The 16,341-nt window shown below is 41.6% G+C and overlaps 1 protein-coding gene across 2 annotated transcripts; it reads left to right on the top strand.

The window, feature by feature from the left end:
- The first annotated feature begins 822 nt into the window (after window positions 1-822).
- ggt1a (gamma-glutamyltransferase 1a) lies at window positions 823-15,694 on the top strand. 2 transcript variants are annotated; one of them, XR_005639531.1, is made up of 13 exons: window positions 823-1,074; window positions 1,188-1,318; window positions 1,395-1,484; window positions 5,048-5,240; window positions 7,319-7,479; window positions 7,667-7,816; window positions 8,288-8,424; window positions 9,090-9,277; window positions 9,444-9,571; window positions 10,505-10,617; window positions 10,838-10,951; window positions 13,468-13,694; window positions 15,095-15,694. XR_005639531.1 is itself a non-coding variant. In XM_039803791.1 (12 exons), the coding sequence occupies exons 1-12, from the start codon at window positions 902-904 to the stop codon at window positions 13,612-13,614; spliced, it is 1,725 nt and encodes a 574-aa protein (XP_039659725.1). In that variant the 5' UTR covers window positions 823-901; the 3' UTR covers window positions 13,615-14,615. The 2 variants fall into 2 exon arrangements, 1 of the variants encoding a protein (XP_039659725.1); XM_039803791.1 differs by lacking the exon at window positions 15,095-15,694 and having other exon boundaries at window positions 13,468-14,615.
- Window positions 15,695-16,341: the final 647 nt, after the last annotated feature.

Raw genomic sequence — 16,341 nt, 5'->3', positions numbered from 1 at the left:
ACCTGTGCTGCTGGGCGAAGGCTCGGGCATCTCAATCGCTCTGAGGATGCCTGCAGAATAAGCCAAATAGACTGTGACACGGCTACTGAGCATGGCAACGCTGCCGGCCGAGCCAATCACGCAAAGCCCAGAGTCCAGGGATGAATGCTGCTGCTGCTGCTGGCATCTGTAAACAGATCACTCTCACTTTCACTTTGGCATAGCCTGGAGGATTTATATCAGAGCGAAATGTAAAGTTATAGAGGACTAGAAAAAAAAAAAAACTCAAGAGTTGCTCTACAAAGTGAGGAAAGGGAGGCATCCATCATTTGAAAAAGTGACATCTAGTTTAAAAAAAATAAAAATTATTTAATGTGCAAGAATTTCAAACCTTTTTGCTTTGGTGCTAATGCTCACAAGAGGTCAAACATAAAGTGGTTACAGAAGAAAGCTTGCATTACCCTTCCTGTTCACATCTTCATCTATGTACCGTTCTTTCTTGTTGTCTATTTTTCTGTCTGTAACTTTCAAAAACATGTCCAAATGAAGCATATGCTTCTTATCCAGTATGACACACCTGTGCTAATATGACACATTGTGTTCACAGCATCACCAATGAGTGAAGCTGGTCATTGTAAACACCTTGTCATTACTGCTGACACACACTCAGACAGCCAACCCCCTTCTTATCTCTTATTTTTGTCCAATATTTTCCATCTATCTGTGCAAAATACACAACAGGTGAGCGAACCTTCTGCTCTCCCTTTCACAGAAAGAAAAATGTGATGCGCCTTTTTTCCCCATTGTCATTCATGTAAAGGTTTGGCTACCACTCTACACAATGTTTGGAGCAGAGGACACTTGTTTCTGAGCTGAAGGATTGTGTCTGACTCTGAGGTGTCGATTTTCCCCGGGCAGGAAAATGGTTGGGAAGTCCCTGATTGCTGGTCTGGTGGTCCTTCTGGTGGCTGCAGTGAGCCTGTTCCTGGGGGTGTTCATGGGCTTGGGGAAGAAAAACACACCTCCCCCCATGGACCACTTCTACTCAAAGGCTGCTGTGGCTGCCGATGCTGGAAAGTGTTCAGAAGTGGGGAGGTAAGAAGACTCTGATGCTCTCAGACTTGTGACATACAGTAGTAAGCTCCGTTTCTGCATGTGCATATGCGAGTGCCGGCTTCTACTAATTTGTCGTATGTTTGTGTTTTCAGGGACATTTTGAAGAAAAACGGTTCTGCCGTGGATGCTTCTATCGCTGCCTTGCTATGTGTCGGCCTTTTGAACGCTCACAGCATGGGCATCGGGGGAGGGCTCTTCTTTGTCATCTATGACGCTTCCACAGGTGAGTTAGAACTTCTCAACAAATGTTAACTAACTAAAACACAAGTAGCAATCTGCCCTTATTTTATGCTCAATAGGGAAGGTGGAAACCATCGATGCGAGGGAGACGGCGCCGATGAACGCCACTGAAGATATGTTTGGCAACAATACCAAGCTTTCTCGTACAGGTAGGCTATTAGCTATTAGCCTCGAGCTGTTGGAGTATTTCCCAGGTCAAGTTGAGTTTGGCAATTTGGACGTAGCCGTTTTGGTATTTTTAAACTGGATGTGGATCACGGACCTCCGGGTATTGGCGTCATTCATCTGAATGTACGACAGTACATGTCGGTACACGATCCGTTCTGCCTGCACGATCCGTTCTGCGCATGCGCAAGATAATACTGTTTTACCGAGGATACGACCATTGACATATAGATACGACCTGCACGATCTGTTCCACGCTAGCCTATGGCTAGCCTCCACCGGGAAGCTAACGTTATTTTAGCTAACAGCTAATTCGGCTAACCGCTAGCTGACAGCTAGATTCAGTCTAAAATAACGTTAAGTCAAACTTAATGGGAGAAGCAGGCTACAGCTAAATTAAGACTTTACAGTAAAAACAATAAAGACAAATTTTGAGTGATTGTATTTTAAATGAGCACAAGTAAAGTAGAACTGACGTTTATTTTAAAGTTTTATTTTGATGGTCTTTTAAAGTAATTACATGCTGTCTCAGCTAGCAGTTAGCCGAATTAGCTGTTAGCTAAACTAACGTTAGCTTGGCTGTCGACTGGAAGCGTGGAACAGATCGTGCAGTGTCGTAAATCCTCGTACAACAGCGCATGCGCGAACATTTTGCGCATGTGCAGAACAGATCGTGCAGGCAGAACGGATCTTGTACTGACAACACACAGTAAACAGGCAAACTTTTCCTTAAAGGGATGATAGAATGATTATATAGGGTATTTCACACTGTTCCTTATGGTCTCCTAATGGGGTATGTAACATTAGTTGGGCTGAAAATGGCCTGGTTGATATTTTATTGGCCCTTATGCATCCCTGTGTTTTGGCCCTATTTGTAACAAGAGCTTTTCTTCCAAATATGGTATGGTCATGAATATTTAGATGAGCTGCGCGCTGCTTGGTTGAGCCTTAGCCCCGTACACACACATAGAGACGCGCGCTGATTGGTTGAGCGACTCGCTATACACACGCATTAGAGGTCGTGTGCTGATTGGTTGAGCGAATCCCCAATACACAGACATTAGAAACGCGACAGAATCTCATATTCCTTTCCTTACCAAATTCACTTCTGAGACTTTTTTATGCGAGAAATCAACTATATAAAGCTCAAATATGGGCCGTTTTACAAAAATGGATGGCTAATTGCAAATTTGGTAAAACTGTGTGTCGGAGTTCAGTACACATGTCACGCCACTTAGCTATACAACATCTAACTATATGTTTTATAAAGCTAACAACGGTGTCCGATTTCAAGTTAATGAATATTTGTGAGCTGTACGGGTTTCGTTAGCTGCGACTGTCCCTGCAATCCTATGTGTACATATTGCGGCTAGTTAGCTTCATTTTTGGTCGTAATTTGAGTATATTTACAGTTTGAATTTCGTCACGCCACTTATACAACATCTAACTATATGTTTTATAAAGCTAACAACGGTGGCCGATTTCAAGTTAATGAATATTTGTGAGCTGTACGGGTTTCGTTAGCTGCGACTGTCCCTGCAATCCTATGTGTACATATTGCGGCTAGTTAGCTTCATTTTTGGTCGTAATTTGAGTATATTTACAGTTTGAATTTCGTCACGCCACTTATACAACATCTAACTATATGTTTTATAAAGCTAACAACGGTGTCCGATTTCAAGTTAATGAATATTTGTGAGCTGTAAGGGTTTCGTTAGCTGCGACTGTCCCTTCAATCCTATGTGTACAGATTGCGGCTAGTTAGCTTCATTTTTGGTCGTAATTCGAGTACATTTACAGTTTGAATTTCGTCACGCCACTTATACAACATCTAACTTAATGTTTTATAAAGCTAACAACGGTGTCCGATTTCAAGTTAATGAATATTTGTGAATTCCAGAGGAATTCTAAGAGGAGGCTAGCTAGCTCTCATTGATAGAGCTCCATCCAGCCGCAGGCTCTATCAATGAGACTCATGGACAAGCGGCGTTTATTTTCCCAATCGTTTGTTTAAATAACTCAACACATTATAATTACACACATTATAAGATTAACTAGAATCTGTGGTAAGAGAATGCTGGCGTAACAAGCTCGCTGACCTCGCTTTCACTCACATACACCGGGCATTTAGCTAGCTAGCAGGAAGAGGGGAGTTGCAGGCTCTGGAGCTCTGTCAGAGCAGCGGCATTTGGTAGTAGTCCAATAGCCCAAACGGTGACTTTGCGCGGGTATGAGGTGCTGTGGGCTGCCAGCCGTGCCGGAGCTCAATCGGGCTCACAGCAAGCCGGGGTCTGTGGAGGAAGGCAGGCCAGGCGGCGAGGCAGCAACACAGGCAGCACCAACCTCTGAAGTCCGACACACAGTCGGACAAAATTTGCAATTAGACATACATTTTCGTAAAACGGCCCATATTTGACCTCTAAGTAGTTGATTTCTCGCATAAAAATGTCTCAGAAGTGAATTTAATGGTAAAATAGCATATGAACAATTTATACATTTTCTGAGATCTGCACGACCTAGATTCAGAAGACTAACTGATCTCAGGTCAGTTGTGTAGCCTATGTAAATGTTGGGGCGTGACCGTTCTCTTAATACACCTATGGGTTGACAAAGGTTCCCGTTTTTGGGAGGTTGACGTCAACTTCCAGCTTTGTTGGGATTCGCCCGTTTTCAGCGGCAGTTTCAAAATATGAAATTTTCATAGTAAAGGGGTGTCAATGGGATTTTGTGCTCATATGTATGTCCTATTTACCCACCGAACTGTCGTTATTCAACTATGACAGGGTAAAATCGGTTTATCACCCCTTTAAGTTAACAGCTAACACTAGCAGTATCTGATCTAGCCTGGTTGGCAAAGCGCTGAACACGACATTTTTAGGTGACCAAAATGTTACAATCAACTTTGATTAAGTGAAAAAACACAGTGAGAGAGTCAAAGTTTGAGATAAAACAACTTCACATCTATTTTAATGTCATACATTCATTACTAAATGAACATCATTAGTGATTGAGACCATAAACTCATTATGAAAATGTTTGAGGTAATAAATCCAGTGAGAAGTAGGGTCATTTTTAATAGATTTCTATAGAAACCGACTTCTTTTTGCAACCAGTGGAGTCAGCCTCTGCTGGAAATTGGATAGAATGCAGGTTTAAGGCACTTCCGCATTGGCTTCATTATCAGACCCCGGAGCTTCCGTCCATTATTTTTAAAGCCTATACTCAGTGCAGATCTGACTATTGCAGCTACTATAACTTGACTCTAATGTTGTATCTAGAGCTGGAGAGGAATTTAGAGATGATAAATATTTTCGTCTCAAATCTATCCATCCAGGATCTCTGGAATGTTCCATCATCCTTACCAACCTTGCTATGTCTTCCCCTGCCCCTGCTGCTGGTTACATAAACATACACTAACTGTATGTCCTGAACACTGTAGCATCTATAGAAGTCTCACAGTGTTTTCCTAGTGTGCTGGTCCTCCAGTCAGACAGTGGACAGAGAGAAAGAGCTTCATGATAGTGGTACTGCTGTTTCTACATGACAGGTGGATTGTCCATAGCCATTCCCGGGGAGATCCGCGGTTACGAGATGGCCCACAAGAGGCATGGCAGGCTGCCATGGAAAGACCTGTTTGAGCCCAGCATCGCCTTGGCTCGAGATGGATTTCCTATAGGAAAAGCTTTGGCTCATGCCATCTTCAAGAGCAAAGATTCCATTCAAAGAGACGCCAACATGTGGTGAGGATGAACAATTAAAGGCAGAAAATACCAGCTAAACTGAACAGCAGCTTCTGGCTTCACTGACTCTGCTGCCTTTTTAAAAAAAAATAATTTTATGACTTGAATTTGGTAAGACAATTTGTCCAATAAGTTACAATGACAACTTAAAAGGAATAGTTTGATATTTTGGGAAATACTCTTTTTCTCGTTCTTGCCGAGAGTTAGATGAGAAGATTAGATATGACGCTACAGCCAGGACATGGTTAGCTTAGAGTAGCATAGCATAGCATGCAGACTGGAAACAGGGAAACAGTTGGCTCTGTCCCAAGGTGTAAAAAACACTAACAGCACCGCATCATTAAACTTTAGAAGTACTTGTAAATGCATTTAACTTTGGACAGAAGCAAGCTATCCTTTTCCCCAGTTTCCAGTCTTTATGCTAAGCTAGGCTAAACCTCTCCTGGTTATAGATTCCATGGATGTATTACAAAAAGTGGATAGTGTACTCCCAGATGGCAGCCATTCATTTGAATGAAAATTGCTTTTTGGGCCGCAAGGGGATGTTTTAATTGCAGTACCGCGAGTGTCCACTGAAACAAATTGGCAGCAGGGTTGACTGGAGATGTCGTATCCTCACCTCCTAAAGGACAAATCCGGCGCAAAATGAACCTAGGGGTTAATAACACGTGTACCGAGTCGACCGTTCTCTGGGATATGTTTTCATGCTAATCGAATGTGACCAGTTTTAGCGCAAACCGCTAATTAGCTTATAGCGCTAGTTGTCGGGGCACGGATAAAGTAAAAAGAAATCGCTATTTCTATACCACCACCAAGGGTTAGGGTTACCGTTCACGTATACAGGCAGGCGCCATCTTGGGAAAACAGTCACGATCAGTCGAACGCCGTGCTTGAGCTATGTTACTGGTTACTGATTGCCCGGCATTCGTCGTTCAACTGGTCGTGACTGTTTTCCCAAGATGGCGCCTGCCTGTATACGCGAACGGTACTGTCTTTATAAACTATCTTTTTAATAAACTGTCTGTACACTTACAAAGTTCTCAATGCTTCGGTTAACATGTAGGGACCCTCATTATGCTACTGTGGAAGTGTGGTGCTTTTTGATTTCTTTTTACTTTATCTTAGGGTGACCAGATTTCCTGGAACTAAAACCGAGACACTTTGCGCGTGACCGTAGTGCTCGTGCACACGCACAAACAGGCTTTTTAACGTGAACATGTGTCAGGTCAGACAAAGACACAGACAGATTAGACACAATTTTGCCAACAGCACACGAAGGCCTACTGCTCACAACATAATGGGGTATCTCAGTTAATATTCATGAATGTTCTTGGTATGTAGCCTACATATCTAAAAAAATTATATTAAAAGACATTGAGTGAGTTTCGTGGGGGACCAACTTTATTTTTCAGAATCAAAGCATTCTTTGGGAAAATGCACCCACTGAACTTGTGAAAACTTTTTGAAAAGGTATTTTTCATTGCGTGGCACTAAACTAATTATTTGGAACTGCTGCCACAGGCTTGAACTAAAGTTATGGTAACACTTCACGGTAAGGGTACATGAATTATGAATTCATGCATGACGTTATATTCCTTTATATCTTATGAATCATCAGGAATTGACATGAGTTCATAGCCTCTCATTCATGACCTCATGCATGAACACATCAACTAAAGCACTATGTACGAATGACAGACTATGAACACGTCAATTCCTGATGATTCATGGGATATTAAGGAATGCAGTAACACGTAAATCATTAATTACATAATGCATAATAATACATAGGCCTACATCAATTAAGTCATGCATGAATTCATGATAATTCATGTACCCTTACCCAGTGTTATTCTAACCAACAACACACACACACAAATGTAATCTCATTTGATAGAGCAGATAGCTTCCCTATTGGTATATATCTATGCCCTATTGGAAACATTCATTCCGTATATTTGTTAGAGGAGCTAAAGCAGGACATTTTCAAATCTACTGGTAATGGCTTTAATTTTCTACAGACTTGAACATTTCTACAATTTAACTAGTCTACTTCTTTTTCTTTTATCATCTTCCAGTGAGGTGTTTTGTGATTCTCAAAAAAAAATACTGAAGGAAAACGATATTGTTAAATTTCCAAAGCTGGCCGACACGTACCAAAGGATAGCAGAAGAGGGGCCAGATGTGTTTTATAACGGGTCGATGGCACGGAGCATCGTCAAGGACATCCAGGCTGCAGGTCTTATGTTGTTTTCTTCTTCATTGTTGTCTTTAGAGATAGTGAATAGAACCAAACTTCCCATTATAGAACCCCAAACAAGTTATTAATTCTTATAAGATTTTATGGAAATAGCACAATGACAATGACAATCATTCATTTGAGCATTATTCCTCATTTTAAATTCACACTTCTGTGCTGGTTCCAGGCGGCATTATCACCCTGGATGATTTGTTGGAGTACCAACCTGTGCTGAATGAGAACCCTTTGAAGCTGAACCTTGGTGAATACACCATGCATGTCCCAGACGCCCCCTCCAGTGGCCCTGTGCTGGCACTCATACTCAACATAGTGGATGGTGAGCAGCCTGGCCAAGTGCATGTGCAGCCATGCAGAAGAAAGAGTGTCAGGTTTCCCCAGGTCGTCCCTGGAATATTTCTCCGCCTGTTTTGGAAGCAAAAAACAGAGCTGTGACTCAGATCTGCTTGCCAAATTTAATTCACCATCAACCCCCCCATCTGTTCAGGCAGAGATCTTTAGTCAGGCATTAAATAAAACGTTGCATCATTAATTCCAAATGAGGGATAAGATTTATTGTGTTCATAAATGAAACTGGAGGAACACAATCCCATGTTCATATTGCTAAAAGGGTTTGTGTTATTTGAATTAAGATTTCACAGTTTAATGACCTACCACCGACTGAAATGGGTTTTTAGCAACAATCACGGAGAAGAATCATTACCCGATCAGGCCGAAAAATGTGATTCTTCATTTGCTGCAGACATCTGTTTCCTGTGATGTGTTTTCCTATTATTATTTTTGTATGCAGGCTACAACTTCACAGACACAAGTGTGTCTACGGCAGAGAAAAAGACTCTAACGTACCATCGGATCCTAGAGGCTTTTCGTTTTGCCTATGCCAAGAGGAGCAGACTCGGGGACCCACGTTATCTCAACATTACTGATGTAAGCCTTCATGTTATTATTATTATTACACGTCAGAGCTTCATTTCGGACAGCCATCTCCTGCTATCTATTGTGCAGTTTTATAGGGGCAGTTTCTTTAAATGCACATATTTTGTGCATTTATTCGGCCCAGATTTGAGAAGATTGGAGTAGTATTTTCTGTATTGTTACAAAGGCCAGGACAAGTGCTCTGCCATTGTTTACCATGTATGATTTTCATGTTGGAACAGTTTACCAAGTCATATTAAAAACTGCACGAGCCTAAATTAATTGAAGAAGAAAAAAACATCTCTTTTTTGTGTTGGTCCAGTGCAACATCATAATTTTTCTCTGTCATAATTTTGCCAATTCAATTCATATTTTTAATACCTGATTAATTATGCCTTTTCTTTAGCTGTGTAAAATATGTTGTACTACTTTGTATTTTAAATTAATGTTTACACTAGGATAGCTGATACCTGATAAGCCCCTATGTTTTTTTTTTTTTGGGCTCCTCTTGCACATTTCAGTTACCATTTTATTTTCTATTTTTCACTACATACTGTATGTATCTTGTTCCCCTTTTGACTGATCTGCTATGTATTTTCTTATGTGCAGTAAAAATCTAATCTAATGACAAACTGTCAGGAACGTCTGCTCTGACTGACTCGTTCTGCTCTCCTCAGCTCCTCCTAAACATGACCTCAGACTACTTTGCTGATGGCATCAGGAGTAAAATTACAGACGACACCACCCACCCAGACAGCTACTACGAGCCAGACTACTTTGTCCCAGACAACCACGGGACCGCTCACCTGTCGGTCATAGCTGAGGACGGAAGCGCTGTGGCGGCCACCAGCACCATCAATCTATAGTAACAAGTTGAAAAATAGCCTTTCCTTCAGAATAAAACATTTCCTGAACCTGCCTGTCAGAAAGAAAACTGTTTTGATGATTGATAGATGATTTGAATCTGCTGATTATCATCTGTGACTTTGTATCAATCTCTGATTAAAAAGCTAAATGTTTCACTTCCTCAGCTTTGGTTCAAAAGTCATGTCTCGATCGACTGGAATCATTTTCAACGATGAAATGGACGACTTCAGCTCTCCGTACATGACCAACGGCTTTGGAATCCCTCCTTCACCCAACAATTTCATTCAACCAGGTGTGGCTGGACTGAGTTATCACACTTGTGTTACTCCAACCCCCAGTTCTGTCAGGTCCATTAAAGTCAGGAACAACGCAAGACAATAAAAATGCTTTTTAATTTTATTGAATAAATTACGAATTATATTTGGCGGTATGGCTCTGTTCAGAGGAGTCCCCTGACCTTTCATGAGCACCATGAAAGAGCAGAGAGCAGCAGCAGCATTAGGGGATGCTCTCACACAGTTTAAGACTGGGAGAGCTAAACTATTCCCCCTATTAACAGAGCCGCAACGATGACACGTTATACACGACAAGGCGGAGCTGGGGAGGAGGTGGGTTGCATAGATGCGAGCAGCAAGCAATTAGGAGCAAACTAAAGCAGCTTTAAATAGGGCGCCCTGTTTGAGTGTAGCCATTTAGCAGCGAGGGGAGTTGACCAGCTGATGCGCTGGAGCAGATCAGCTGCTGCAGCTCAGCTGATGCGACCGTGTTGTTGGCAAATAGCGGTTAGCAGCGTCTTGACTACTTGGCCTGCCAGTACTGACGCTGACGCTCAATTTTAGGTTACGCCTTTTGGACGCATGTCTGTGTTGAAGGATAGCAGTGTTTTTCTGATTTAAACCCCTTGCTTCCCCAATCACAAAGAGGAGGACCCTTGCTGTAGTGAGGCTGATGCTGAGGTTATCTTCACTTGCTCTTGCATTTGTCTTCATCAGGAACTCTGAAAGCTTTAGCTCACAAACAGCATCATACTCTGTTTTAAAAGCAATAAGCTAATTTACAATGTCCCACTTTGGCTCGCTGCTGTTCTTTGTTTACATTTTAAATATGAGTCAAATTAACACCTTTTGGCTGTTAAAATGCTGCATATGGACCATTAAAGCACAAGGTCAAAAGTACACATTTATCCTTGAAGAAGTCGTAGCCACATTCTGTTTATGTGTTACAGGCAAGAGGCCGCTGTCTTCCATGTGTCCTACCATCATCTTTGACAAAGACAACAAAGTGAAAATGGTTGTAGGAGCGTCCGGGGGCACAAAAATCACCACAGCCACTGCCTTAGTAAGTCTGATTCACTCACACTCATCCTCTCCATCCTGCTGACACACACGCACGCACGACGCGACGCGACGCGCACGCGACGCACGCACGCGCACGCGCGCACGCGCCCCACGCACGCACGCGCACGCCCTTTACACACACACACACACACACACACACACACACACACACACACACACAGTCAGTTATTTAAAGTATGTTTGTTTTCTGGCTGAAACAGGTCATCCTAAACTCCTTGTTCTTCAACTATGACCTAAAGAAAGCTGTGACCGAGCCACGGGTTCACAATCAGCTCAACCCAAATATGACAGTAGTGGAGCAGGGCTTTGAAAAGGTGGGTCACACATGGAGACATAGCAGTCGCAAAACATCTGAAATATATGAAATGGCTGTTAAAGAGTCTACATACTAATTTGACTACAAACTTACAGTATTTTTCAAAGCATACCATGTGTTTTTGACTGATTTCCGAACGAACAGGCAACCATTGATGACGTCAGTATGAAAATCAACTTGCAAAGACTTGAAACATGGAAGACGAAGAAAAAGACATACCTTAACCTTAGTAATATATTCACTTGTTAGGGATAGGGCATTTGCCTTTTGTCTAAGATTGTATTTAAGCATCTAGATGCACCAACAAAGAACAAACAATCCCAGCTCTCATCTGCATTATCACAGGATGATAACGTCATTTCAAATAAAAAAACTAGAATTACCGCCTTGCAGTTACATGCCTCCGCCAACCAGTCAAGTTGCAGTTAACATCCATGTCTGTCCAGACTCATAAAATATATGTAAGTGAAGACTTTGAAGGAATTGAATAAAAGGTATTAAGTGTGTTTTTGGCAAAACGTGGATGCTTAACACACATCTTCAACCCGGCAGCACAGACAATCTATAAATACACATTTTCAAGGTTGGCACCCAAGATTAGTGTCACCAATTCAGTCTCTGACTAAATGTGAAATATGGTCACAATGTCCCCTTTTGTTCTGGAGTCATGGCGTTGATTAATGGCCAGAAGAGTGTTTTTGCAGAACATTATGATGTCACATTTTGGATATAAAATGTCATCACTTCATATTTTTTATCCTATCAGACATTTACGTGACATGTCATAATTAGCATAGGAATTCTTGACTTATGGTACAGCAATCCTGACCTTGGACCCCAAAAATCTAATCAGTTCACTCTTGAGTCCAAGTAGACATATGTGCCAAATTTGAAGAAATTCCCTCCAGGGGGTCCTGAGATATTGCTTTCACAAGAATGGGACAGATGAACAAACCCAAAAACATAATGCCTCCGGCCATGGCTGTCACCGACGGGGAGGCATAACAAAATTTAAACAAAACTGCGACTCCATTTAGGCCTAGCTGTGGTTTAAACTAAATGCTAAAGTCAGTATGCTAACATGCTCAACGACAATGTTAACCTGCTTATGCTAACCAGGTATAATGTTTACCATGTTCACCTTCTTAGAGTGTTAGCATGCTAACAAGTAACAAGCTAACAAGTATAGGCATATACACACTATACACAGTCAGTATAAACCTGACTTGGTTTCTTGGCGCTGACCTCCAGTGGTTAATGTCAGGATAGCCCATTGGTCAGGGGATAGGACCGGAACATTTCGGGTTCCAGTACCTGACGTGAGCATCGATGCCTGACCAATCCTAGCGCTTGAATGCTACGCAGGGGGGGTCTTGCTAAGAAAGAAAGGGGGATTCATAATAATGCGGCACTGAGCTTGGCCGGTTAGGGTCAGGATAGCCCATTGGTCGGGGGATAGGACCTGAATAGACTGGGATTCCGGTACAGACTAAGCTATCTTTATGTTCGCCGTAGTGTCCGAGGCGCGAGAGCCAAAATTGACACCATTACGTATTTTGTCTGTCAGTCATCGTATCAAACTTGACCCATGAGATAAATGGCTGCGATTGGCCCGGACAGGGTCTGGCCAGCTGGAAGTGGGGAATCAAACATGAGCTCACAGATCTTACTGGTTCCCAGGCTAGGGGGACATGAATGTCTGTACCAAATCTCATAGTCTATATCCATGATGTTCCACTTCCGGGATTGCTCCGGTGCTGCAGGAAATTTCGCCTGATGCATATCTTTTCGCCAATTTCCGCTTTCCTTTCACTTTCCTTTTTGTTGGAATTTCAAACTCCGGTAGATTTATGAGGACTATGGTTAACTTCTCCTCAGATCTCTGCAGGGTAAATTGAGACGGCTAGCTGGAATATCAGTCCAATCGGAGTTTTCTCTCGCACAACTATTTTTCAGCGGCTCCATGACGACTGTGATTGGTTTAAAGAAATGCCAATAAACCAGAGCACGTTTTTCTCCCATCCCTGAATGCTGTGTGGAGTAGCCAGAACCTCCTCTGCTCCGCAGCGTGTGGATGGTCTGGCAAAGCGAGACTACAAATCTCATGACATCCCATCCAATAGTTGTGGAATTATTTCACTAAAAAACACAAACGTCGCCCTTAAGTGGGTGGTAGATGAAATGCAAGATCACCAAAGTCATTAGGATTCATCCTCTGGGCACCACGACTGTCTGTACAATGATGATAAATAAAAGGTGACCAAGTTTTCTTTGATAGATTACCCATCTCGATCAAGTTTCAGATTCATGCAAGTTGATTTTCATAGTGTGCTGGCTGCCAGAAAGGTAGGAAATAATTCAGCGTACATTAGAAAACAATCAGAAATGTTCACGTTACACAATACATAATTAATGACTGTAATTCATTGACCTCTATCATGGACCAGTAACACCTTAACCTGCTGCAAAAGACTCTTATGTGTTTGTGTTTGTGTAATGGTGATACCATGGCAGAGTGTTGTGGACGGTCTGGTCCAGAAGAACCACGTAACACAGCTGCTGCCGACTCCAGACTCCGTGGTCCAAGCGGTGGTGCGGCAGGGAGAGCGTCTCTGTGCCGAGTCCGACCCCAGGAAAGGAGGCTATCCAGCCGGGTACTGACCGGGACTTCAGGGCCTTCTGTACTCCTCTCAGTCTGGACAGTCTCCTCAAAGACACTCGGGAAGAGCCACAATACAAAGGTGCCTGCACTGAAGACTCAAAGCAGTGTTTAAGCTATGGAGACACAGCCACCCGTTAACGTTCACTCAAACATGGAAAAGGACTCCATTCCAAAACCTCTTTTACTCAAACTCAATTATTCAGCATTTCATTTCATTCTTTTTTTCTAACCCTAATCCTTATATTTTTGAGTTTTGAAGTAAAATAAGAGGTTGCACCTAGTTTGATTTCTGTATCATCACTACTGGGCATGTTTTGGGGAGGCCCAAAACACCATCTGCTTTATATAATAAACCTGTTATGTATGACAGTATCCAACATATTAAAAACAACCAAGTAAGTACCAAGAATTAGTGAAAGGATAAAGTTTCATCACTATGTATCTTTTAGGTAAGAATCTGAGTTGGCTGTAGGTTGTCCATGTACTATTTTCATTTATTTTATTGTCTAAGGAAAAGCTATTGTGAATAATTGGACAATTTGTCTGAGCATGGGGGGAGGGGGAGGGTTGTTACCATGTCAAACTGGTGAAAAACCATCAATTTAAAAACTAGACCTATACCAATTAAAAATAAGGACACCTCAGGTTGTTCGCCTGTTTTATACCGAAATCTTTCTCCTGGTGTAAGTTGATCCTGAAGCGAACATTATTAAGAGGAAACTGACGGTGTTGTTTTCTACCGTGACTCTATAGTGAAAATTATTACTTTAGAATTGTAAATGTTTAATATCGAGTAGCGGTTAGGTGAATGTATAGTGTATTTTGAAAAATACATTTGCAGATATATTTTTCTAAACATGCATTGTTCTTATGCCATGTTTGTTATTAAACATTTTGAACAAAGATGTTATATTTTACCACACGGACCCTCTGGGTATTTCTGTGCTGTTTCTGTAACTAGAATATTAGGCATGAAATAAGAATACACTTTCTTTTAGTAGTTTGTGGCTATATCAGATCATATAATATGTATTGTGGTAAATGCATTGAATACAGGGCACAGAAAACAGAAAAGGAGCTGGCACAGGGAATGTTTGGCAGTTTTGCTTGATTAATGACTTAAAAGATTCATCAGTTTGTCAATTAATTTTGTCTATTGACTAACCAATTAATAAACTCACTGTTTCAGCACTAAAACATACACAACTAAAAGGGCATTTGGAGAGCGCAGACCTCTGCCAAGTCCATGCCCTATCTCGCAATGTTTATGAAAGTGAAAAATAATTCACGCCCCCACCCCCCCGGCGATTTGGATCCTCTCCAAAATGTAATGGCTTCTTCCTTGGCCCATGCTACATCCTTCCACCACGTTTCATAAAAATCAGGCCAGTCATTTTTCTGTAATCCTGCTGACAAACAAACTGAAAACACAACCTCCTGGGCGGAGGGAATAATGAACAAAGATTTTTTTTTTTTTAGGACGGAGGTTCAACTACGGTCAAAGGGAGGTAAACAAAACGTGTGCAGGACTCAGGACCCCTGAAGAGACTGACCCTGTTTTATTTTCACTCTCCAGTGACTTTCAATCAGTACTCAGTAAATATGTCCACTCATGTGTGCTCTTTGAGAAAATGAAAAGTCAAGTACCAGCTGCAATCTCAAAAATGTCAGATTTTTGTCATTCATAACTTTTCTGAGCTTAAAAAAATATATATATTTTTAGCCACTTTTTTTTCTTCATTTGTTCAGATTTGAAAGACATGTACGATCTCACAGGTCATAGAACTTTCTCAACTCATGTAAATTGCTCTGTTGCATTAAAAGCACTTTGTGTAACCAGTAGAGCGTCAAATTCAAATAGAAAGCTCTCTGCTGTAAATGATTCTGTGCAACTTGATGGATAACAATTAATGGTTTGAAGCCCACAGCAGCAAATTATACAGGCAACATAAAGTAAAAGCATAAACTCCGCCCTGTACACAGGGTTCATACACATCTTAACCAATACTTTTCCATGACTTTTTGGCAAATTTCCATGACTATGTGTTCCTGTTCCATACTATGTGTTCAGTCGACATTATACAATAAGAATACAAATCTGTGTTAAAGTTTACCCTAAGAGGTTTAACTATAAAATGAATGACAATGTATGTGGTTCATAGTGGGATTCATATCGCTCCCCGACTAGAATGTTGAGGTTAAGACGATGTGAAAATACATTTATTAATGACATATTATTATGCTGTGTTAAAAGAAATTCCATGACTTTTCCAAAACTTTCTGGGTCTTTTTATGTTTCCAAAACCTTTCCAGGCCTGGAATTTGCATTGTTCAAATTCCATAACTTTTCCAGTTTTTTTCAAAAAATATGAACTCTGTACGTGCGCGCACACACAAACACACACACACGCACCTTTTAAAGTGTGTTCTGAGGAGCATCGGTTCATCCTAAACTGACCATGTGAACTGGCCTACATACTTTACACGCTGTCGGTTGTAATAAAGACAAACATGTAACCACAGGTACCATATGGCCCCATGCCTGAAGCTAGGGGTGTTCTATGACTCTGTGTGATATTTCCATAGAAAACAGGCCTGCCTTTACTACGTATCACTGTACTCCATCCGTTTATGCAGCAAATGACACAAAGCCAAACGTGGCACTTAACTCCGTAAACAGGAACTTTCAGGGAGACGGCACAGATGGTAAACAAGACCGAAAACAA

This window comes from Perca fluviatilis, chromosome 6 (genome assembly GCF_010015445.1).
Source record: "Perca fluviatilis chromosome 6, GENO_Pfluv_1.0, whole genome shotgun sequence".
NCBI classification, from domain to species: domain Eukaryota; kingdom Metazoa; phylum Chordata; class Actinopteri; order Perciformes; family Percidae; genus Perca; species Perca fluviatilis.
The sequence above is the reverse complement of the archived record's forward strand: the minus strand, read 5'-3'. Positions and strand labels throughout refer to the sequence as shown.

Coding starts and splice junctions, on each gene's coding strand:
- ggt1a (XM_039803791.1), top strand. CDS start 902: ATGGTTGGGAAGTCCCTGATTGCTGGTCTGGTGGTCCTTCTGGTGGCT. Junction 1,075..1,187: donor AAGTGTTCAGAAGTGGGGAG/GTAAGAAGACTC, acceptor TTGTGTTTTCAG/GGACATTTTGAAGAAAAACG. Junction 1,319..1,394: donor CATCTATGACGCTTCCACAG/GTGAGTTAGAAC, acceptor TATGCTCAATAG/GGAAGGTGGAAACCATCGAT.